The 25613-nt window shown below is 44.3% G+C and overlaps 1 protein-coding gene across 1 annotated transcript in view; it reads left to right on the top strand.

Moving 5' to 3' along the window:
• LOC126292138 (UDP-glucosyltransferase 2-like) overlaps positions 1-25613 on the top strand; it is an 85847-nt gene that overhangs the window by 37593 nt on the left and 22641 nt on the right. The window contains exons 3-4 of the mRNA XM_049985975.1: positions 468-690; positions 11835-12054. Of these exons, the coding sequence (XP_049841932.1) occupies positions 468-690; positions 11835-12054 (443 nt within the window). The remainder of the gene's footprint in view (positions 1-467; positions 691-11834; positions 12055-25613) is intronic.

The following is a 25613-nucleotide window of genomic DNA, read 5'->3' as shown; positions in this document are numbered from 1 at the left end:
AGAGCTCGTACTGAGGCGTTCAGACACTCGTTTTTCTCTCGGGCGATCCGAAAGTCAAAGAAAGGGCAGAGGGAATTTGGCGTGAATTGTGCCCTCTGCCACACACCGTTTGATGGCTAGCGGAGTATATATGTTGATATGTAGATGTAGATGTAGACGTAGATGTAGAGTCTTCCAGTAGCGCTCCAGTGAAATTGACCTTGTGTCCCACCACGGCTAAATGACAAAATAATGACATAAGTCGGATGTCAATCTGAAAACGACTACAGCAGACGTCCGTCCGTACCATGGAGCACTTCGAGTGTTGAGCTAAACCAAGGGGTTAATCGACCACGCCTTATTATTCCATTCTCCTCGGACACCAGTCAATGAGTTTCTAACATATCTTGGAGATAAAGACATCACTATCGTTTTCAAAGCTGCTGAACCACCAACATCGTCAGACGGTTACCTTCCTTTTATTGTAGGACCTGAAGGATTTTCTCGACTCAGCAAACGAAGGGGCTGTCTTCATGAGCCTGGGCAGCAACATCCGCAGCGATAAGCTTGGCGAAGCCAGCAGGCGGGCCTTCCTGGAGGCCTTCCGGGAGCTGCCCCAGAAGGTGCTCTGGAAATGGGAGTCAGACTCTCTGCCTGGTCAGCCGTCCAACGTCAAGATCATCAAGTGGGCTCCTCAAAACGACATTTTGGGTACGTGCACTTCATCTTCATACACCACTGTCTATACTTACTCTATCAGGACACGTCTATTAGACCAGCAGCTATCTGACACACAGAAGACAGACGTCCCATATGACCCTTTGGAGGCGATATGATATAAGCTCGTCAAACGCATGCGTCGTCTAGCGCTACCTTTTCGACGAGCATAAACATTGTCTCTGCCGCAATGAAGAGTCACCCGAGACACTTTTCATCTCGGTACTCTACTACTTGTCTAGTCTTGATATACTGTGACCCATGTATTGTGCAGCTATTCTCTACCCTGTTCAGAGTCGGTTCTATTCCAGTTTCGTATTGTTCGTGGAAAGAAGGATTGTCGGTATACTTCTCTGTAGGCTCTAATCTCTCTGATTTTATCCTCGTCTCTTCGCGAGATATACGTAGGAGGGAGCAATATATTGCTTGACTCTTCGGTGAAGGTATGTTCTCGAAACTTTAACAAAAGCCCCTACCGAGCTACTGAGCGTCTCTCCTGCAGTGTCTTCCACTGGAGTTTATTTATCATCTCCGTAACGCTTTCGCGATTACTAAATGATCCTGTAACGAAGCGCGCTGCTCTCCGTTAGATCTTCCCTATCTCTTCTATCAACCCTATCTGGTACGGATCCCACACTGCTGAGCAGTATTCAAGCAGTGGGCGAACAAGCGTACTGTAACCTACTTCCTTTGTTTTCGGATTGTATTTCCTTAGGATTCTTCCAATGAATCTCAGTCTGGCATCTGCTTTACCGACGATCAACGTTATATGATTATTCCATATTAAATCACTCCTAATGCGTACTCTCAGATAATTTATGGAATTAACTGTTTCCAGTTGCTGACCTGCTATTTTGTAGCTAATTGATAAGGGATCTATCTTTCTATGTATTCGCAGCACATTACACTTGTCTACATTGAGATTGAACTGCCAATCCCTGTACCATGCGTCAATTCGCTGCAGATCCTCCTGCATTTCAGTACAATTTTCCATTGTTACAACCTCTCGATACACCACAGCATTATCTGCAAAAAGCCTCAGTGAACTTCCGATGTCAACCACCAGGTCATTTATGTATATTGTGAACAGCAACGGTCCCATGACACTCACCTGTGGCACACCTGAAATCACTCTTACTTCGGAAGACTTCTCTCCATTGAGAATGGCATGCTGCGTTCTGTTATCTAGGAACTCTTCAATCCAATCACACAATTGGTCTGATAGTCCATATGCTCTTACTTTGTTCATTAAACGACTGTAAGGAACTGTATCAAACGCCTTGCGGAAGTCAAGAAACACGGCATCTACCTGTGAACCCGTGTCTATGGCCCTCTGAGTATCGTGGACGAATAGCGCTAGCTAGGTTTCACACGATCGTCTTTTTCGAAATCCATGCTGATTCCTACAGAGCAGATTTCTAGTCTCCAGAAAAGTCATTATATTCTAACATAATACGTGTTCCAAAATTCTCCAACTGATCGTTTAGTTGGTTCCGACTATCCGTGACCACCTGAAGCTCTCCAATTCCTTCTGTCCTCCACTTTTTACTCTAATATTGACCTTTTCGTTCTCTTTGCAGTCCATGGGACTCTAAGAAGTTTCCTCCAGCAACACAATTCAAAGGCGTCCATTCTTCACCGATCTGCCATTCTAATGGTCGAGGTCTCACATCCATACATCACAAATGGAAAGACTATACCCCTTACAATACGGATCTTTGTTGCTAACGTTATATCTTTACTCTCTAAAACCTTGCCAAGATTTGAAGTTGCATTTCTACCAAGCAGCAAGTGGCTGCAGCCACCATCAGCAGAAATCTGGGAACCGAGAAAATTAAATGTAGACACTACTTCCATTGTTTCTCATTCTATTTCTCATGAAATTATACGTGTAGTTGCTATAATTTTCGATTCCGTAACGTTCAGCCTAAGACCAGCTTTTTGACTTTTTTCTATCGCCGTCAGCAAAAGTCCTTAATTCTTCTTCAATTTCTGCCAACAGTATAGTATCATCTGGGTATCTAAGGTTGTTTATATTTATTCATGCTACTTTCATCCCTGTTTCTTCTACATCTAGCCTGGCATTCGTCATAATTTGTTCTGCATACCGATTCAATGAGTAAGGTGACAATATGCAACCTTGCCGTACTCCTCTGTGAATCTTGATCCATTTACTTGTTCGATGTATAATTATCGTGGCTTCTTGGTGTCAGTTTATACTGCTATTCCCATATTTGTTTAGTACTTCCCATAATTTATTGCGATCGCCACAGTCAAAGACTTTGGCATAATGAATGAAGCAGAGATACACACTTTTCTGGAAGTTTCATGCCTTTCCCATAATCCACCGCATGTTGGCAATTTGATCTCTGATTCCTCTTCCTTTAGGAAATCCCGCACTATACCACTATATACTACTTGCATCATACGCCGCATCCAGCGGTGACTTTTAACCGCCACACTTGACGTATTTTGAAATTGAACAGACTTTCCTTGACTTCTAGCTGCTCAGTCTGGTATCTGCACAGTGGGGTACTTAGCCGACTTTACGTGTGATGTAGACTTCCCGCCAAGCCCACTTTGTAAAGCTACAGTTCAATACTAGCTCTGTGAACAACGAGTCAGTGGTTTACTTTCAGGCAATATTGCAAGGGAGACATCTAGAATGTTTTGATGTGTACTCTTTTCTTTTATACGGTAGTGGAAATCAGTATATCACATCTGTAGGAAAACTGATATTATCGGTTGGAATAGTTGTGCATAGTGTGCACGCAGTCAAATGGTATCGCATTTTATGTCAGTAGCACAGTGTTTAACAAGACATCAATGATTCAGGTGGTAGAGGATGGAAGCAACCGGCTGATATGACCGAGCGGTTCTAGGCGACCCGTACGGTCGCAGGTTCGAATCCTGCCTGGGGCATGGGTGTGTGTGATGTCCTTATGTTAGGTTTAAGTAGTTCTAAGTCTAGGGGACTGATGACCTCAGATGTTAAGTCTCATAATGTTTAGAGCTATTTTTTTAATCTAGCCTACCTCTTCTTCCTGGAATTTCGGTCCATATTTGTCATTGATAGGCAATTCGGTCTTTTCTATCGAGATCATCAATTACTGCAACTGCTACTATCATCATCATTGTTCTTACTACTGTTAGCAGTGTTAGTAGTCACTATTGGTATATTTGTTGAAGTAATTAACGTCAAACTAATATCTCAGATAGACATAACTGAACCACAAGTCGTTATCATTATATTCGGTTTTGGTTGAGGGATCCTTACCTGTTCCAGTTTCAAGTAGCATGTAGCTGGTTTTCCGATCTCTTCTTGGGGCGCCCAATACTCCTTGTCCATTGAGACATACACCTGTATATTAATTTAGGTAATCGTCATTTCTTCTTTACGCCTCTATTTTCTGAAGTATGCTTTTCACACACAGTTCAAAACTGAACCGAAAATTTACTTTCAATTTTTTTTCTTAAAGAATTTACTTTATTTACTAGCGATTCATCAAGAACATTAACACATTTAATCACACTAGGTGAGCGTGGAAGAAGTTGCCAGGAAGTAACTAATGGAAACCATGAAATTAGTATTAACAAACGTGATTTTTTTCCTAAAAGCTTTTTCAAAACAGATTTAAAATTATAAGCAGAAAAGCACCCTCGAAACATCAAGTTACATTTTTATTTAGAGGCAGAAAGAACAATATTAACAGTATGAGACTTCGGGCTGAGAAGCTTGCCTGCTCCCTTTCAACATGGTCGTAGTCATGAATGCTCACAACACCCTCTGAATGAGTACAAATGGTTCAAATGGCTCTGAGGACTATGGGACATAACTGCTGTGGTCATCAGTCCCCTAAAATGTAGAACTACTTAAACCTAACTAACCCAATGGCATAGCACACATCCATGCCCGAGGTAGTATTCGAACCTGCGACCGTAGCGGTCACGCGGTTCTAGACTGTAGCTCCTAGAACCGCACAGCCACTACGGCCGCCTAAAAAGTACACTGGTACAAATCTGCAACACACCAGATTACATTAAACTAAAAAAAAAATTTAACAACTCACAAAAACACGTAAACTATGCACCCCGTAAGAGGGATGGAAATGGTACAACACTCAAATTATTTGCCACCGAAAGTGCAATTTGTTTTCTTTTTTAAATGACTCTTACGGTTTAAGGGTGGCTACCTTATAACCTAATATGACTATTTAAATAAAACCCATAAAATGCAGACTTATATAAAATGTACAACATGCTCTACATGAAACATATACCACCTCGCAATATGATAGGCAAGATAAAAACATATTTCAAGAATTCGGCCTTTAAGCAATAAATTCGTTAACACAGAATCCGACAAACATGACAGAGGCGGTTATTAACGTACGGCAGACCGACAGACAGACAGACACTAACTGCCTAACAAATGCGGACGAGAGACAGTCGAACAAGCTGGGGACGAGTGACTGACCGAGAAACACGTAGAAGTTAACAAGTAACTGAAACAACATATCAGAAATCACTCAACTTCTAATAAACTGCGATGTCTGACTGAGACCACCAAAACGCTCTCCCGAACCGTCCGCTGCCAGCCGCTTCAACGGACGCAGGAAGGCGCGAAGATCTCCCGTCTCACGGCGTCGCAGCTCGCACCGGGCAGACCGATGTCGTAGGTTGCCTCCTGTTGGTCTCGTGTCGGCCGCGAAGCCACTGCCCCTCGCTATACGGCGCGGCCCACTGGACTCACGTGGCGACCTCACATGCGCCGACGCTCCAGGTGGACCAGTCATCTTGTGTCCGAGTGCGCGACCGACCAACCGATCGATCCAACCGCCAATGCCCATTGCCAGAGCAAACCCGAGCAGACTGGCGGCCTAACACATACTAGCACTCCGGACGACAGACGGACACTAACCGCCTCACCAATGCGGACGAGAGACAGACCCAGACTAACTTGGCTGACCAACCGACCAGACTCGCCCAGACTGACAGACTGATTTTTTTTTCTTTATTGTATTTCAATTCCCCATCGGGGCGGGCTGGCAGCAGCAGATGCGCTGCTCTTCAGCCGAAAGACATAGAACAAACAATAAAAGACATTTAAAAATAACAAAGGAGAGAATATGGTGAACATAGATATGAAATAAGGAGGAACATCATGGAAGGCAGTAGACAAAGAAACGGGGTGACTGTAAAATGGAGATAAGAAACTGTTTAAAAGTAGCACACACAAAAAGCCACACGCTGCGATAATTAAAAGAACACAAGGCACAGTATGACTGGAGCATAAAAGGTATCGACAGATGGCGTAGCACAGAACAAACACTGACGACGAACCTCAAGGCAGTACACAATTAAAATCACACCTCTTGATGCACAGGAGAAACAGCACTAAACACAACACTGATGTGGCACATGGACGATGGTCAAAATGGAGGATCTGCCAGGAGCAAGGAGATGAGGGAGACCGGAAGAAGGGATGGAGGGAGAGGAAGAGAGGGGGGAGATGAGTGGGGGGCGCGCTGAAGAGGGACAGGTAGGGAGAGATGTGGGAAGGAAAGAGGCAAGTATGGGGTGCAGGGTCTCGGGGGGGGGGGGGAGGAGGAAAATCCGATCTGGGAGAAGGAGGGGAGAGGAAAAAGGGGGCCCTGGGGAGGGGGGGGGGGAACAAGGCGAGGCTATAGTTGGAAGGAAGGGTAGATGTCATGGCGAAGTTCGTCATCCGGGAGCGGGAGGTGTTATTGCCCTGATGAAGGAGATGGAGTGTGTGGAGGTGGAGAGAGGGAGGGATACAGCGATAGAGGCGCGACAACAGGCGGGGGGTGGAGAGGAAGGAGGAAACCAGAGGGTGGGGAGATCAAGCCTGCAGACAATGTAAAGGATGCGGAGATGTTGGAGGAACAGGAGGAGGTGGGGGAAGGGGATCAGTTCATACAGGAGCCGTGTGGAGGAAGGAAGGCGGATACGGAAGGCAAGGCGGAGTGCTTGGCTTTCAAAGACTTGGAGGGCCTTGTAAAAGTGGGTGGGGGCAGAGATCCAGGCAACGCTGGCATAACAGAGGATAGGACAGATGAGGGATTTGTAGGTGTGGAGGATGGTAGAAGGACGCAATCCCCATGTCCGGCCAGACAGGAGTTTCAGAAGGCAGAGATGGGTATGCTCTTTGTGCTGGACAGGCTGGAGATGAGGGGTCCAGGTGAGGTGTCGGTCGAGGGTGAGGCCAAGGTATTTCAGGATGGGGGTGAACTGGATGGGACAACCATAAAGGGTGAGGTAGAAATAATGGAGGCGAAAGGAGCGACTGGTGTGGCCTATGATGATTGCCTGGGTTTTGGAGGGGTTGAGGCAGAGGAACCATTGGTTACACCAAGTGGTGAACTAGTTAAGGTGGGTTTGGAGGGTACATTGGGACCGTTGAAGGGTAGATAGAGAGCCAGGAAGGCGGTGTCATCAGCATACTGGAGAAGGTGGACTAGTGGGGGTGGCTTGGGCATATCAGCCATATACAAGAGATAGAGGAGAGGGGAGAGGACAGAACCCTGGGGGACGCCAGCCGTGGGATAAAAGATATGGGAGTTGGTGTTGTGGAAGGTGACATAGGAAGGATGGTGCGAGAGGAAGGAAGCGACCATACGGACGAAATTGATAGGCAGGGCGTAGGTTTCGAGTTTAAAGAGGAGGCCGGGATGCCATAAACGGTCATAGGCATTTTGGAGGTCAAGGGAGACAAAAATGGCAGAGCGACAGGAGTTGAGCTGGAGGGACAGAAGGTGAATGAGGTTGAGGAGTTGGTCTTCAGCAGAGAACGAGGGTCGGAAGCCACACTGGGTAAGGGGGAGGAGGTGGTGTTGACCAAGGTGCTGATGGATACGGTGGGAGAGGATGGATTCAAAGACCTTACTGAAGACGGAGGTGAGGCAGATGGGACGATAGGAAGAGACAGCAGAAGGGGGTTTGTTGGGTTTGAGGAATAAGAGGACGCGGGAGGTCTTCCACAGGTCAGGGTAGAAGCCAGTAGAGAGGATGACATTATAGATATGGCCGAGGACAGTCAGGAAGGAATAGGGGCTTTCTCGAAGGTGACAGACTGACCTTCTGGCGAGCTTATAGCGCCCCTTGAATGCACGTGAACAGGCAACCTTTCCCCTTTCCCACTAGAGGGAGACACCAAAGCTGCGATCGCCACAGCGGCGCCACCGCCAGAAACTTAGGGCGACTGCTTTACACTACTAGCTGCGGCGCACTCTTCAAAACAGCTAATTTTACCACGACTCAAAAACTTATTTCACAATTTGTTATTCGATGTTAGAATCTGGAACCAGCCAGAGACATTGGGAACCTCACCTTTGATGCTTCAATACTCCTTCTTCGACTGGCGGTTAGAGCCCCTGAGCCATACATCAGAAGTGGCAGTGTCATCACATTATAAAATTTTAGTCCTGTCTCTTTTCCAACTTTTGGAGGCGAGTGTGAATTACAGTTCCTACCAATTGCTGGAATGTTTGCACTATGTTATCTTGATCACAGTGCATGATATACACTGGCGTCCAAAATTAAACAAAAAACTGAAATTCTGTAAGGTTGCATTTATTTTGCCACGAAACAGTAAAATTAGTAAGGTATCAACAATATAAATACTACAGAACGTAAAAAACTGCAACATGCGTAACTGTAGACCAAAATGTTCCTTCTTTTTTTTCACTTTAACGGATCTGCATACACATTCCGACGACTGCTTAATGTGCTCACTATTGGATGTGACCACCTCTGGCAGCAATACAGTCCTAATAACGATGGGGCAGCTGTGATGATGTCATTAATCTCATATTGAGGCAATGACACCCATTCTTCTTGCAGAGCTCCTCACATGTCTTGGAGAGGGGTCGACGGATGATGACGTAATGGAACCCATCTCATAGTGCATCCCAGACATGCTCTATGTGGTTCAAATTGGGAGAGCTAGCAGGCTACGCCACGCGTGCAACATCTCCAGTTTTAAAGAAAACATCAACCACCTGTACTGTATGAGATCGAACATTATCGTCCATCGATGCGAAGTGTGTGCCTGCACCACCTCGCAACGACCGCCCATGAGGTACCCAAATCTCGTCACGATACCTGACAGCAGTTAAACCTTGCCGATTCACCCGTACTATTTCGTAAAGAGGTGATCGAGTGGTGAACAAAATCCCTGCCCACACTATTAGGGATCCTCCTCAATATCGGTCTCTTTCCACAATGTTTGGGTCCTGAAATCGTGTTCCACATTCCAACCAGATACGAATCCATTGAGAATCATTCTCCAGACCAAATCGGGTCTCATCTGTGAAAAGAACATTGGCCCACTGTTCGATCGTCCAGGTGGCATGTTGACGGCTCCACTCCAGACGTTCCCTTATCTGAAGACACGTCAGATGTACACATACGGCAGGTCCCTGACAATAAAGGTCGCTCTGCTGAAGCCTTCTATTCATCGTTGGCCTCGATGCAACACGTCCATTGGATGCTGCCAGGTCAGAAGGCAGCTGCTGTGCAGTACAGTTTCAGTCTCTACAAACTTTTGGCTACATCCAAGAAACAACAGAACGATTCACATGAAGCCATCAGGCCACATCAGTTTGCAACTGCCCTGATTCCATTCTTCCTATGGCCCTCCATTGCAGAGAGTCTGGTAGGTATCTTCTCTGTGCCATACTGCACCGTCTGTCTACACACTGACTGTGGATGTGGGACTTCCTGGCAAACACTATGCTGTTGATATGTGCCCTGACGTCATCGTTGGCATGACTGTCCGTTGACCTCAATGTTATCTTCCCTGCAGAACACGATCGTATGGATATCTGTTGACAGTCTGTATGATCTTAACGTGATTTGCCCATCCAGCAAGCCACGTGGTTTAACGCGCTGCTTCCCGAACGGGAAGGCGTGCCGATCCCCGGCACGAATCCACCTGGCGGATCAGTGTCGAGGTCTGGTGTGCTGGCCTGCTTGTGGATGGTTTTTAAGGCGGTTTTCCATCTGCCTCGTCGAATGCGGGCTGGTTCCCCTTATTCAGCCTCAGCTACACTGTGTTGGCGATTGCTGCACAAACACTGTCTTCACGCACACGTACACCATAATTGCTCTACCACGGAAACATTTGGGGTTAGACTCGTCTGGTACGAGACGTTCACGGGAGGTCCACTGGGGGCCGAACCGCACAATAACCCTGCGCCTGGGTTCAGTGTGGGGCACCGGTGGCGTGGGTGGTCTGCTGTGGCCTGTTGTGGGGTTGTGGACCACTGAGGGCTACAGCTGGATGTCTAGGTCCGCAGTTGAAACCCAACATGCTCTACAGAGAGTAGACATGTTGCCTTGGCCCGCTGCATCACGTGGTCTGTCTCCAATCGAGCACATCATCGGACGACAACCCCGCAAATGCAAGAAGCATGCACCTCCATGCCACCAACTGACATCTGGCACCTCTACAGCTCAGTGTATGTAGGTTTACATGCTTCCATGCTTGCGTTCGACATTCTGGCAGTTCTACATCTACATCTACATGCTTACTCTGCAATTCACACTGACGTGCCTGGCAGAGGGTTCATCGAACCGTTTTCATACTACCTCTCTACCATTCCACTCTCGAATGGCGCGTGGTAAAAAGGAACACCTAAATCTTTCCGTTCGAGCTCTGATTTCTCTTATTTTATTTTTATGATCATTTCTCCCTACGTAGGTGGGTGTCAACAAAATATTTTCGCATTCGGAAAAGAAAGTTGGTGGACATAAGTTTTCTGGGTTTGGTACCGCGTCATAAGGTAAAAACTACTGCTGCTGGAGAAAAACCAACGTTTTGGCCACGGTTGTAGCGGCCTTCTTCTGAGTCAAATGGTGACCCAGAAGAAGGCGGCTGCAACCATGGCCGAAAAGTTGGTTTTTCTCCATTACATTATGACGTGGTACTAAACCGGGAAACTTATATGTCAACTGACTCTGGCCGCAGAAGCCTAGGCAATTATAGAAAGTTGGTGGTTGAAATTTCGTAAACAGATCTCGCCGCAAAGAAAACCGCCTTTGTTTCAGTGACTGCTACCCCAACCCGCCTATCATATCAGTGACACTCTCACCCCTATTGCCCGTTAACACGAAACGAGCTGCCCTTCTTTGCACTTTTTGAATGTCCTCTGTCAACCATACCTGGTAAGGATCCCACACCGCGCAGCAATATTTCAGAAGAGGACGGACAAGTATAATGTAGACTGTCTCTTTAGTGGGCTTGTCACATCTTCTAAGTGTACTGCCGAGAAAGCGCAGTCTTTGTTTCGTACGTGGTCTTTCCAGTTTAAGCTGCTCGTAATTGTAATTCCTAGGTATTTAGTCGAATTGGCAGCCCTTATATTTGTGCGATTTATCGTATACCCACAATTTATCGGATTTCCTTTGGTACCCATGTGGATGACCTCGACTTTTCCTTGTTTAGTGCCAACTGCCATTTTTCGTACCACATAGAAATACTCTCTAGGTCATTTTGTAATTGGAACTGATCGTCTGATGATTTTACTAGACGGTAAATTACAGCGTCATCTGCAAACAATCTAAGAGGGCTGCTCAGATTATCACCTAGATCGTTTATGTAAATCAGGAACAGCAGAGGGCCTATGACACTACCACGAGGAACGCCAGATATCACTTCTGTTCTGCTCGATTATTTACTCTCTATCACTACGAACTGTGACCTCTCTGAGAGAGAATCACGAATCCAGTCACACAACTGAGACGATACTCCATATGCACGCAATTTGATTAACAGTCGCTTGTGAGGAACGGTATCAAAAGCCTTCTGGAAGTCTAGGAATATGGAATCGAGCTGAGATCCCTTATCGGCAGTACTCATTACGCTGAATATTACTGTACCAGCATTTCACTTTCTCAATGGCTTATCTCGCGCTTACATTAACATGCTAGTCTCTTAACTATGTTACCTAGATGAATGTATTTCAGGAATTTCATTAAATTATCTATTTTTTTGGTGTTGCGACTTTTTTTGTCAGCGTATTTGAAATCTTTTTCCGGCATCCTTTCCAGCCAACTCAGTCGTTCCACTGGAATGTCCCGATGTAAGCCAATGTTAAACTGTTTCTCATTTTCAGCGCACCCCAATGTGAAGGTGTTCATAAGCCATGGGGGGATGCTGAGTACCATGGAGGCGGTGTACCATGGCGTCCCCGTAGTTGGTGTCCCATTCATGGCGGACCAGTACCCAAACTTGCGCAGAAACGTGGCCAGGGGTACAGCTGTCGAACTGGACACACTGAAGTTGACCAAGGAGTCTGTCTTGGAGGCGCTCAACAAAGTTCTCAACGACCCCAGGTATCGGTCTCAAAACATATACCACCTCATACGAAGATCATGCCATGGTGTCACTTCTGCCTGCAATTTCTTTAAAAATCGCATATAAATCTATAACTCTATCCTATGGTATAGCGCAATGCTCAAGTATTAGGTTTGTGCATAAGTTCACTGCATGTTGATATTCCAGTTTCTATGGGTTTATTTATAGACTGTCATTTCACTGTTGCTATTTGAGTTTGTGTTTTGTCCTTTTGTCATTTGGAGATAGTGAGTTGAATTGTGGACGCTAGAAGACCGAGCGCCAAGTGGAAAATTCGGAACATTTCCGACATATTCTTTTGTTTGAGTTCAATAGAGAGATGACAGCAGCGGAGGCAATCAGGAACATTTGCGCCGTATATGAGGATGATGCCAGTACGAGGTGCATTCAAGTTCTAAGGCCTCCGATTTTTTTCTAATTAAATACTCACCCGAAATCGATGACACTGGCGTTACTTCTCGACGTAATCGCCCTGCAGACGTACACATTTTTTGCAACGCTGACGCCATGATTCCATGGCAGCGGCGAAGGATTCTTTAGGAGTATCTTTCGACCACTGGAAGAAAATCGCTGAGACAATAGCAGCACAGCTGGTGAATGTGCGGCCACGGAGAGTGTCTTTCATTGTTGGAAATGCCAAAAGTCACTAGGAGCCAGGTCAGGTGAGTAGGGAGCATGAGGAATCACTTCAAAGTTGTTGTTGTTGTTGTTGTTGTTGTTGTCTTCAGTCCTGAGACTGGTTTGATGCAGCTCTCCATGCTACTCTATCCTGTGCAAGCTGCTTCATCTCCCAGTACCTACTGCAACCTACATCCTTCTGAATCTGCTTAGTGTACTCATCTCTCGGTCTCCCTCTACGATTTTTACCCTCCACGCTGCCCTCCAACGCTAAATTTGTGATCCCTTGATGCCTCAAAACATGTCCTACCAACCGATCCCTTCTTCTAGTCAAGTTGTGCCACAAACTTCTCTTCTCCCCAATCCTATTCAATACCTCCTCATTAGTTACGTGATCTATCCACCTTATCTTCAGTATTCTTCTGTAGCACCACATTTCGAAAGCTTCTATTCTCTTCTTGTCCAAACTAGTTATCGTCCATGTTCCATACATGGCTACACTCCAAACAAATACTTTCAGAAACGACTTCCTGATACATAAATCTATATTCGATGTTAACAAATTTCTCTTCTTCAGAAACGCTTTCCTTGCCATTGCCAGTCTACATTTTATATCCTCTCTACTTCGACCATCATCAGTTATTTTACTTCCTAAATAGCAAAACTCCTTTACTACTTTAAGTGTCTCATTTCCTAATCTAATTCCCTCAGCATCACCCGATTTAATTTGACTACATTCCATTATCCTCGTTTTGCTTTTGTTGATGTTCATCTTATATCCTCCTTTCAAGACACTGTCCATTCCGTTCAACTGCTCTTCCAAGTCCTTTGCCGTCTCTGACAGAATTACAATGTCATCGGCGAACCTCAAAGTTTTTACTTCGTCTCCATGAATTTTAATACCTACTCCAAATTTTTCTTTTGTTTCCTTTACTGCTTGCTCAATATACAGATTGAATAACATCGGGGAGAGGCTACAACCCTGTCTCACTCCTTTCCCAACCACTGCTTCCCTTTCATGCCCCTCGACTTTTATGACTGCCGTCTGGTTTCTGTACAAATTGTAAATAGCCTTTCGCTCCCTGTATTTTACCCCTGCCACCTTTAGAATTTGAAAAAGAGTATTCCAGTCAACATTGTCAAAAGCTTTCTCTAAATCTACGAATGCTAGAAACGTAGGTTTGCCTTTTCTTAATCTTTCTTCTAAGATAAGTCGTAAGGTCAGTATTGCCTCACGTGTTCCAACATTTCGACGGAATCCAAACTGATCCTCCCCGAGGTCCGCATCTACCAGTTTTTCCATTCGTCTGTAAAGAATTCGGGTTAGTATTTTGCAGCTGTGACTTATTAAACTGATAGTTCGGTAATTTTCACATCTGTCAGCACCTGCTTTCTTTGGGATTGGAATTATTATATTCTTCTTGAAGTCTGAGGGTATTTTGCCTGTCTCATACATCTTGCTCACCAGCTGGTAGAGTTTTGTCATGACTGGCTCTCCCAAGGCTGTCAGTAGTTCTAATGGAATGTTGTCTACTCCGGGGGCCTTGTTTCGACTCAGGTCTTTCAGTGCTCTGTCAAACTCTTCACGCAGTATCGTATCTCCCATTTCGTCTTCATCTACATCCTCTTCCATTTCCATAATATTGTCCTCAAGTACATCACCCTTGTATAAACCTTCTATATACTCCTTCCACCTTTCTGCCTTCCCTTCTTTGCTTAGGACTGGGTTGCCATCTGAGCTCTTGATATTCATACACGTGGTTCTCTTCTCTCCAAAGGTCTCTTTAATTTTCCTGTAGGCAGTATCTATCTTACCCCTAGTGAGATAAGCTGCTACATCCTTACATTTGTCCTCTAGCCATCCCTGTTTAGCCATTTTGCACTTCCTGTCGATCTCATTTTTGAGACGTCTGTATTCCTTTTTGCCTGCTTCATTAACTGCATTTTTATATTTTCTCCTTTCATCAATTAAATTCAATATTTCTTCTGTTACCCAAGGATTTCTAGCAGCCCTCGTCTTTTTACCTACTTTATCCTCTGCTGCCTTCACTACTTCATCCCTCAGAGCTACCCATTCTTCTTCTACTGTATTTCTTTCCCCTATTCCTGTCAATTGTCCCCTTATGCTCTCCCTGAAACTCTGTACAACCTCTGGTTCTTTCAGTTTATCCAGGTCCCACCTCCTTAATTTCCCACATTTTTGCAGTTTCTTCAGTTTTAATCTACAGGTCATAACCAATAGATTGTGGTCCGAGTCCACATCTGCCCCTGGAAATGTCTTACAACTTAAAACCTGGTTCCTAAATCTCTGTCTTACCATTATATAATCTATTTGATACCTTTTAGTATCTCCAGGGTTCTTCCACGTATACAACCTTCTTTCATGATTCTTAAACCAAGTGTTGGCTATGATTATGTTGTGCTCTGTGCAAAATTCTACTAGGCGGCTTCCTCTTTCATTTCTTAGCCGCAATCCATATTCACCTACTATGTTTCCTTCTCTCCCTTTTCCTACACTCGAATTCCAGTCACCCATTACTATTAAATTTTCGTCTCCCTTCACTATCTGAACAATTTCTTTTATTTCATCGTACATTTCTTCAATTTCTTCTTCATCTGCAGAGCTAGTTGGCATATAAACTTGTACTACTGTAGTAGCTGTGGGCTTCGTATCTATCTTGGCCACAATAATGCGTTCACTATGCTGTTTGTAGTAGCTTACCCGCATTCCTATTGTCCTATTCATTATTAAACCTACTCCTGCATTACCCCTATTTGATTTTGTGTTTATAACCCTGTAGTCACCTGACCATAAGTCTTGTTCCTCCTGCCACCGAACTTCACTAATTCCCACTATATCTAACTTTAACCTATCCATTTCCCTTTTTAAATTTTCTAACCTACCTGTCCGATTAAGGGATCTGACATTCCACGCTCCGATCCGTAGAACGCCAGTTTTCTTCCTCCTGATAACGACATCCTCCTGAGTAGTCCCCGCCCGGAGATCCGAATGGGGGACTATTTTACCTCCGGAATATTTTACCCAAGAGGATGCCATCATCATTTAATCATACAGTAAAGCTGCATGTCCTCGGGAAAAATTACGGCTGTAGTTTCCCCTTGCTTTCAGCCGTTCGCAGTACCAGCACAGCAAGGCCGTTTTGGTTAATGTTGCAAGGCCAGATCAGTCAATCATCCAGACTGTTGCCCCTGCAACTACTGAAAAGGCTGCTGCCCCTCTTCAGGAACCACACGTTTGTCTGGCCTCTCAACAGATACCCCTCCGTTGTGGTTGCACCTACGGTACGGCCATCTGTATCACTGAGGCACGCAAGCCTCCCCACCAACGGCAAGGTCCATGGTTCATGGGGGGGTCAAAGTTGTTATCACGAAGAAACTGTTGTGTAACGTTAGCTCGATATGCGGGTGCGTTGTCTTGGTGAAACAGCACAAGCGCAGCCCTTCCCGGACGTTTTTGTTGCAGTGCAGGAAGGAATTCGTTCTTCAAAACATTAACGTAGGATGCATCTGTTACCGTAGTGCCCTTTGGGATGCAATGGGTAAGGATTATGCCCGCGCTGTCCCAGAACATGGACACCATTATTTTTTCAGCACTGGCGGTTACCCGAAGTTTTTTTCGTGGCGGTGAATCTGTGTGCTTCCATTGAGCTGACTGGCGCTTTGTTTCTGGATTGAAAAATGGCATCCACGTCTCATCCATTGTCAGAAAGTCCCATTCATGCTGTCGTTGCGCGTCAACATTGCTTGGCAACATGCCACACGGGCAGCCGTGTGGTCGTCCGTCAGCATTCGTGGCACCCACCTGGCTGACACTTTTCACATTTTCAGGTCGTCACGCAGGATTGTGTGCACAGAACCCACAGAAATGCCCACTCTGGAGGCGATCTGTTCAACAGTCATTCGGCGATCCCCCAAAACAATTCTCTCCACTTTCTCGATCATGTCGTCAGACCGGCTTGTGCGAGGCTGAGGTTGTTTCGGTTTGTTGTCACACGATGTTCTGCCTTCATTAAATTGTCGCACCCACGAACGTACTTTCGACACATCCATTACTCCATCAACACATGTCTCCTTCAACTGTCGACGAATTTCAATTGGTTTCATACCACGCAAATTCAGAAAACGAATGATTGCACGCTGTTCAAGTAAGGAAAACGTCGCCATTTTAAGTATTTAAAACAGTTCTCATTCTCGCCGCTGGCGGTAAAATTCCATCTGCCGTATGGTGCTGCCATCTCTGGGACGTATTGACAATGAACGCGGCCTCATTTTAAAACAATGCGCATGTTTCTATCTCTTTCCAGTCCGGAGAAAAAAAATCGGAGGCCTTAGACCTTGAATGCACCTCGTAGAGAGAGCATGGAGATAAAATAGTTTTCTCTTTGTAAAGAGGACTGTTTTGACGTTAATGACTTCCTAAGTTCAAAAAGGCCTTCGGGGTTTGGTAGCATCAACTCTAAATGGCTCAAATGGCTCTGAACACTATGGGACTTAACTTGATTCAAATGCCTCTGAGCACTATGTGACTTAACTTCTGAGGTCATCAGTCGCCTAGAACTTAGAACTACTTATACCTAACTAACCTAAGGATACCACACACATCCATGCCCGAGGCAGAATTCGAACCTGCGACCGTAGCAGTCGCGCGGGTCGAGACTTTAGCGCCTAGAACCGCTCGGTCAGCCGGGCCGGCGCATCAACTCCGTCCCTAAGTTGTTTGAGAGTGGCAGAGAAGGACTCTAAGGAGAATTTAAGCAAAAACTTCCTCGTTTTATAAGGACACTTGCTAATTCAATCTGAAGTGCTTCCTTAATAATTGCATCCCAACAGTTGTAAGCATGCGGTGGGGCGGGGTTGGCCTCTCACAATCTTTTAAACAATCAGTCCATCTGCCTGGATAGGTTTCTGGTTTCCTGCTCCATGACTCTGTCCTGGTCAGATGAGTCCCGATTTCAGTTGGTAAGAGCTGATGGTAAGGTTCGGGTGTAGCCCATATCCCAGAAATCCGAGAGACCCATGTCGTCAAGAAGACTCCGTGCAAGCTGGTGATCGCCCCATAATGGTTTGGGCTCTGTTTACATGGAATGGAAAGGGTCGTCTGGTCCAACTGAACCAACTAAGACCATTTGCAACCATTCACGGGCTTCATGTTCCGAAACAACGATGGAATTCTTATGGATGAGAAAGCGCCATGTCACTAGGCAACATGTGATCGCGACTGGTTTGAAGGACATTCGGGAAAATTCGAGAGAAGGATTTGGCCATCCATATCACCCGACATGAATCCCATCTAATATTTATGGTACTCAACCGAAAGATTAGTTCGCGTACGACATCCTGCGCCAGCAAAATTTTCACAGTTACGGACGGCTGTAGAAGTATGGCTCAATATTTCTGCAGCAGACTTCCAACAGTTTTGTTGAGCACGTGCGACGTCAGTTGCTGCATTACGCCGGGCTAAAGGAGGGTCGTCACGTTATTAGTATGTACCACATGACTTTTGTCGTCTCAGTGTATTTATACCATAAGAGCGAAATTTGCAGTTATTTACTTTGAAGTTCTTAGAAAAAGTTGCCAACTGTCTATTTTCGTAGCATCCTCTCACTCGAATGTGCAACTGGCACAAATGGTTCAAATGGCTCTGAGCACTATGGGACTTAACATCTGTGGTCATCATCCCCCTAGAACTTAGAACTACTTAAACCTAACTAACCTAAGGACATCACACACATCCATGCCCGAGGCAGGATTCGAACCTGCGACCGTAGCAGTCGCGCGGTTCCGGACTGCGCGCCTAGAACCGCGAGACCACCGCGGAACTGGCACAAATATTAGAACTTTGGACTTTTATAATAATAATAATAATAATAATAGTAATAATAATTGTAGACACTTAACAAATTTCTCCAGAATTTTCAGGACATTTACGAATACCACTTCTTGAACGGTTACGATCTGACACGTTGCAGAAAGACTGTTTTAAAAATATTGTGAAGTGATCTCTGCTCAAAGACGTACATTAACAGCAGAACATGCCAAAAACTTATTATTTCAATTTCTTTAAAACAGAAGTTTTGGAACTGATAATTTTTCCATCTATATTACCTTTAATTTGAGTGGTTTTTTCTGTCTATTTCTTCATATCTTTTCTATATACGTGTAATGTAGTGTATAATTAAACTCTGTTTTCAGTAATGAATTCATAAAACCCACTCCTCACAGTTCTGAAAAGCACGTCAACCATAATTAACCTGGATAACAAAACTAGTTACTGGCATCGTTAATTCGGAATATCGATATTTAAACGTTGCTTTAACTTGTACCAAGCTGTAACGATGACTAACCATTATTAAAACATTGAATACCTGACACCGTTAAAACAGAATATTCCTAGTGCTTCAGATCGTTTGTATCTGCCATACCCAGTGAAACCGGATCTATTGATAGACTTAACTGGCACCACTGTAATGTCAGAGATGCCCTCCGCCATCAGCGCCTTCTCCAGTCCCATGTTAACACGCTTTAAAAGCAACATTAAAATAAGGTCGATCATCACGCTGAAACAGCTGCCAGAAATGCACTTTAATGCCACCAGTTTGAATAGCTATCTTTACCAGTTCGCCATCTACATCATACTCCCCGTCCCTATCAAGAGTATTTCCAGCTCCACCCACAATCACCACCTGATCATCTATCGTAAAATTCCTGCATAGCTCTCCTATGTTAACAGTCACTTGAGTCAACCCTGCTCTAGGCTTCACAATGCTGGTGACCTGGTACTCACTACCAACACTTCCTGCAACTGCTGGCCTACACCTCTGCCGTGAGAACTACCTAGCAGCAGAGCCTTACTCATTCTGTTACAATTTGCAGCTGACCTAGGCTCCCTAACTGCTGAGAACTGCTACACGTTTCCTACACCTGCTGCTGCAAGAGGCTCCTCGGCACTCAACTCTGACATTTGGTCAAATCTATTGGTTATAAGCAAAGTACTACTGTCTGAATATCTCCTTCTCCTAGCTGTCTTCTTACCAACTGCCCTTTCCCATTCCCTAGCGCCCTTCGCCCTTCTCAACCTATCTGTTTCCTCCTTTGCGTCTTGTAACTGCACCTGAAGGCCACAGATCTTACGTTTCTGCATCTCTGTCATCTAATTTCTGCTACAAATTGCATTTCCAGGAGAGGATCTCACAGTTGTACTTTGTAGGAGGATCTTCAGCGAATTGACACATGGTGCAGGGAATGGCAATTAAATCTCAATCTAGACAAGTGTAATGTGCTGCGAATACATAGAAAGATAGATCCCTTACCAATTAGCTTCAAAATAGCAGGTCAGCAACTGGAAGCAGCTAATTCCATAAATTATCTGGTAGCACACATTAGGAGTGATTTATAATGGAATGATCATATAAAGTTGATCGTCGGTAAAGCAGATGCCAGACTGAGATTCATTGGAAGAATCCTAAGGAAATACAGTCCGAAAACAAAGAAAGTAGGTTACAGTGCGCTTGTTCGCCCACTACTTGAATACTGCTCAGTAGTGTGGGATCCGTATCAGATAGGGTTGATAGAAGAGATAGAGAAGATCCAACGGAGAGCAGCACGCTTCATTACAGGATCATTCACTAACCGCGAAAGCGTTAGGGAGATGATAGATAAACTCCAGTGGGAGACTCTGCAGGAGAGTCGCTCAGTAGCTCGGTAGGGGCTTTTGTTAAAGTTTCGAGAACATACCTTCACCGAAGAGTCAAGCAGTATATTCCTCGCTCCTACGTATATCTCGCGAAGAGACCATGAGGATAAAATCAGAGAGATTAGGGCCCACACAAAAGCAGACCGACAATCCTTCTTTCCACGAACAATACGAGACTGGAGTAGAAGGGAGAACCGATAGAGGTCCTCGAGGTACCTTCCGCCACATACCGTCAGGTGGCTTACGGAGTATGGATTTAGGTGTAGAACAGTCAGATAAGCTCAAGATTTCAGCACTTCATTAGATGTCACTCAGACAAATATAATCCTTCCTTCCTTCACAAAAGCTAAGACTTTTACTATTTCATTTGTAGTTGGATGTAGATGTAGATGTAGATGTAGAACTATATGAAGAACTAACAATAGTGACGTTGAATGGCGCTCTCTACTGAGAAAGCAACTACTTTTGTTAGTACTACTAAACCACAACTATAACCAATACCTCAAAAGCTTCTCACAATTTCTTATCTAAAACCGAAAATTCAACCGAGCACTGCAACAGTCTACGAAATTAAGCACAGTGAACGAAAGATTTACTGAAATATTTCACTACAAACAATAAAAAACGTGAGCTGAAAACTGCCGTATTAAATTTAATAAATCTTCCTCCCATTTATTTAGGCTACTTTGTTGCTCACATAATACGTATTTGAGTGACTGCACGCTGCCTCACCCCCCCCCCCCCCCCCCCATCCTGGATGTTGCTGGATCTTGAAAATGGAGGTTGTTAAACCTTGTATCTTACAGAGTAGCAATGGCTGCGTGGTCATTTAATTCAGTTAACCCATACTCAATCATAACGTGTGGTCATCTTCGTGTTATGATTAGACGCCTCTCCGTGGCGATCATCTTATAGTACGACGCCTGTTGCGTTGTCGTGACACCGGGACAGTTCCAAAGTTTCTGAAGGTGAGAAGACTGTTTCATTCAACGCTACAGGAGCGGTTTCATCAAACATGTCGAGGACTGGCGGTAACTAGCAGTCATGTGTTAAATCTCCATTTATTGATTAGTAATGCAATGCAGCTTTGTGATTGGAATAAGGTGGATAGTCTAGTATAATACAAAAAAAAAATATTATTATTATTAGGTTAAATATATTTGAATTTTTTTCCAATTTAAATCTGTGTTTCATACTAGAATGTCGTGTTCCCAGTTTGGCACAGCTTTGCCACAGGAGACACGAAAGCGGTCGAAGACGTCCGTCTTCTGGTCGGCTCCTGATTGTTGTCAGAAGTAGGCTGGTTTTTGATTACGCAAAGACTTCTATTATTTGGAAAAGAACAACCCGGATTTCTTTACGTAATCAGTATGAATTTTATAATTACCTAAGGGACCTTTAACAATGAACGGTAAATAAAAATTGCATTTGCAAAAAAAAAATGGTTCAAATGGCTCTGAGCACTATGGGACTCAACTGCTGTGGTCATTAGTCCCCTAGAACTTAGAACTAATTAAACCTAACTAACCTAAGGACGTCACACACATCCATGCCCGAGGCAGGATTCGAACCTGCATTTGCAAATGAAATCATTAATAAATGGGGCAGCGTATAGAAGACAAGGGGCGGCCTTCCGTACACGACCAGGATACCGCAGTATTCTCTGCTGTAGTAAAGGCTGTTTGACATTTATAAAAATAATATGGCATGGAGGTTAAAAAAGGGAAAAGAACAGAATACGAAATCTGGTAAACACTAAATATATTCAAACAATTCTCACTAGCAAATTAGGGCTTATTTATAAACAATATAACTTACATAAGTACTTTTCTAACTGTATGGTGCTCTCATATTTCAGCCTGCCCTGTGCTGTCTCCTTGGTTCACGTTTTTGTCACAAATTACAGTCATTACTTTTCTCCTTCGTTAAAGACAATTCTTGCACCGTTCAACACCATCATAACAATAACTCGCCAGTTTACAGTATCGAACATAAAGTACTCGAATTTTATTAATTAATAATGTTGTCTGCACGCTGGCAAGACCGCTCACTTTTATAGCTTAAAGTCGACCTACTTTATGTTTTCAAATTACAAGCAGAAGTACATTAAAATCTGAAGATTTACAAAAGTTTGTTTCTGTCATCTTTTATGTAGATCGAAGGGGAACGTCAGTTCAGCTTCTGTTACAATGTTTATTTAACTGCGCAGTCGATGTATTAGCGTCCGCGCTAGATGCGCATCTTTACAGTTATGTAAATTATATAAAACAAATGTCTTTCAAAGAATAGGTCTCATCTCATAAGTTGATCATTTAATATAAAGATAGGTGAACGCCTTTTCAAGGGTACTCACAGCTTTCATACTACGGAAATCCCAATAATATTACAATAGGTTAACATTTAGATCTATAGAACTTGGTGCAGAAGTGTCCTCTAATAGGCAGAAGAAGAAGTTTGATACTTTACAGAAGGGCAGGCCGTTTAACCCATACCTTTTCTTCGTCTCTCAATAAACCCTCATTGCATTCTGTGACAACTGATGAGACTGGTGTCTTAGTATTAGGTTCTGATGAAAAACAATAAATCATTGGTTTAATTTGGATAGTGTAACAAATGTTGATACAAGAACGTTTCTTTCGTCACGGAGTAAGTATCGAAAGAATGATGCGATTATTAAAGTGCTCCGTGTTCTAAAAAAAAGTATCGAATATTTGCTCCCATTTACTTGTGCCGGTAAGTCGCAGAGTGCGCGACAGTAAGATGTGTGGCAATGGGTACATCTGGTATTACTATCGCCCCCATCTCTCTCCCCTATCCCCTTCGTGACTGTCACGTCTCTAGAACGAACTGCGTTAAGTCTCCGCTCGAACTCGCATTTCTCTACATTTCCTCATCGTTATCACTCCCGTAGATGTATATGGGAGGATCTAACTGACTGTCCGAGTCTTCTTGAAATGTACGCTCCATTTGTAGCGTCTGCAACTGTAGACTGTTCAACATCTCCACAACGCCATGGCTCGTACCATACGACACCGTCATGAAACGCGCCGATTTTAGTTGTATCTTCTTTGTCGCTACTGCTAAGACAAGCCCGCATCTCGTGGTCGTGCGGTAGCGTTCTCGCTTCCCGCGCCCGGGTTCCCGGGTTCGATTTTCTCTGCCTCGTGATGGCTGGGCGTTGTGTGTTGTCCTTAGGTTAGTTAGGTTTAAGTAGTTCTAAGTTCTAGGGGACTGATGACCATAGATATTAAGTCCCATAGTGCTCAGAGGCATGTGAACCTTTTTTTTTCTTTGTTAAGACAACCTGGTAAGGCTCAAACGTTGATGAATAATGCTAGACAGCCGGCTAAACAAGAGTTTTCAAAGTTATTTGTTTCGTGGATGAATTTCATTTTATTTAAGACTCTGAGGGAATTCCAGCGTGACAGCATTTCCTGTAAATGATTTCAGGTGGCCGCTCCACTTTAGATATAACGGATGGTTACTCCTATGTAATTTACGGTTCGTACTATTTCCAGCGGTTTATGCAAATAGTGAAGATTCTCTCCGCCTCTTTGCGCGCAGTGCGTTACATTAACTGACGTACAGCATAAACTGCCCGTTCCTGCACCAATGACCGGACTTTTCTGGTCGTCCTATATTTCTACACTGTATCGGGGGTTACGTCTTGCGATCGGACCTTTCTATACTAGTCCCGTCAAGAGTCTTCATGCTGAAGTCGGTGAATTGCCATTAACCTGCCGGCGCGAAATACCGTCCGACCACCCGTTCCTTTTTTGATGACTCTCTCGACTGTCAATACGGGTCGTATGTATCTGCCCTGCTACCCCCTGGAGCTCGCCTTCGTCGCCTCCTTCTGCACCTTGATTTTTCACTCACAGAAACCTTTAGAGTGGGCGAGAGCCAGACGCCACCTAGGATCCAGGCTGAGGTTCGCGTTCACCTTGACCTCAGCTCGCTCCCAAAGGAGGTTGTCACCACAGCTTCGGTATACCGCTCGCGGTTTGTCGAACTTCGTTCGAAGTTCATTAATACGGTCTTCATTAATACAGATGGCTCTAAGACCAATGACGATGTCAGGTGTTCTTTTATTGTCAGACCACACAGTTTCAAATACCGGCTCCATGGCCATTGTTCGGTCTTCACAGCTGAGCTATTTGCCCTCTATCAGGCTGTTCTTTACATTCTGCTTATGTCATCTGCTATCATTCCCTGAGCGCCATCCAGAGCCTCAGTGATCCGTATCCGGTTCACCCTTTCGTGCACCGGATCCAACGCTGTCTTCAGCAGCTGGTGGACGTCGGTTCTCCGGTTACCTTTTTAGCGGAACGGCCCTCAGCGCACTGGCGGCGAGGTGAATTGGGCGCGACGGAAGACGACTCGCCGTGGCGTTGTATACGTTCTGACGTAGGGGAATCCACTCCACGACCAATCAAAACAAAGAAGAGGAAACGGACGTTTTCGGAAGAATATCTACATTTTAATTATATATTTATTTATAAAGAAAATTTAAATTAATGTTTCATGGTCCACTCAAAAAGATTATTCATGTTATTAGCTTAAAAATTGTTTTATTAAGAAGAATATTTGCCAGTAATATATACGGTGAAATAATGACAGATGTATAATTGTTATAGGTAGAGGGCAATTTTACTGTTACCAATCAGGTTACTCTTACAAAAACTGCGATATAATGTTTTAACAGATTGAAATTTACTTTACTTATGACAGTTAACCGTGTGTTCAGTACGGACAGGTTACTCTGTAACGACAACATATGGTATGTTGGCATTTAATACGTTCCAAAATTTCTTTTTGTAAACTAAGATATTTCTATCACTGACTGTATCTCTCTTACTAATTACATTTTTAACTTTGTCTAACTGATCTGAAGATGGGCAGCTAGCCCGAAACCGGTAATTGATTGAAAATAAAGAATAGCAATCGAAGACTGAAACGCCATATTTTATTTAACGAACGATCGCGGAACTCCCAAATAAGACACTCATGTCTAGTTTTGATAAACCTTTATGTGGGTTCCTGGCCATGTCGGTATCCCTGGGAACGAAGCTGCAGATGCCGCGGCCAATGCTGCGGTCCTCCAGCCTCGGACAGCTTCTTGTTGTGTGCCTTCATCTGATTTTAGCAGGCTCATTTGTCGGCGCATTTTATCGGAAGACTTCTCTCCGTTGAGAATGACATGCT

Source organism: Schistocerca gregaria, chromosome 9 (assembly GCF_023897955.1).
Source record: "Schistocerca gregaria isolate iqSchGreg1 chromosome 9, iqSchGreg1.2, whole genome shotgun sequence".
In the NCBI taxonomy this organism is placed as follows: Eukaryota; Metazoa; Arthropoda; class Insecta; order Orthoptera; family Acrididae; genus Schistocerca; species Schistocerca gregaria.
This window is presented reverse-complemented; position numbering and strand designations above follow the sequence as displayed.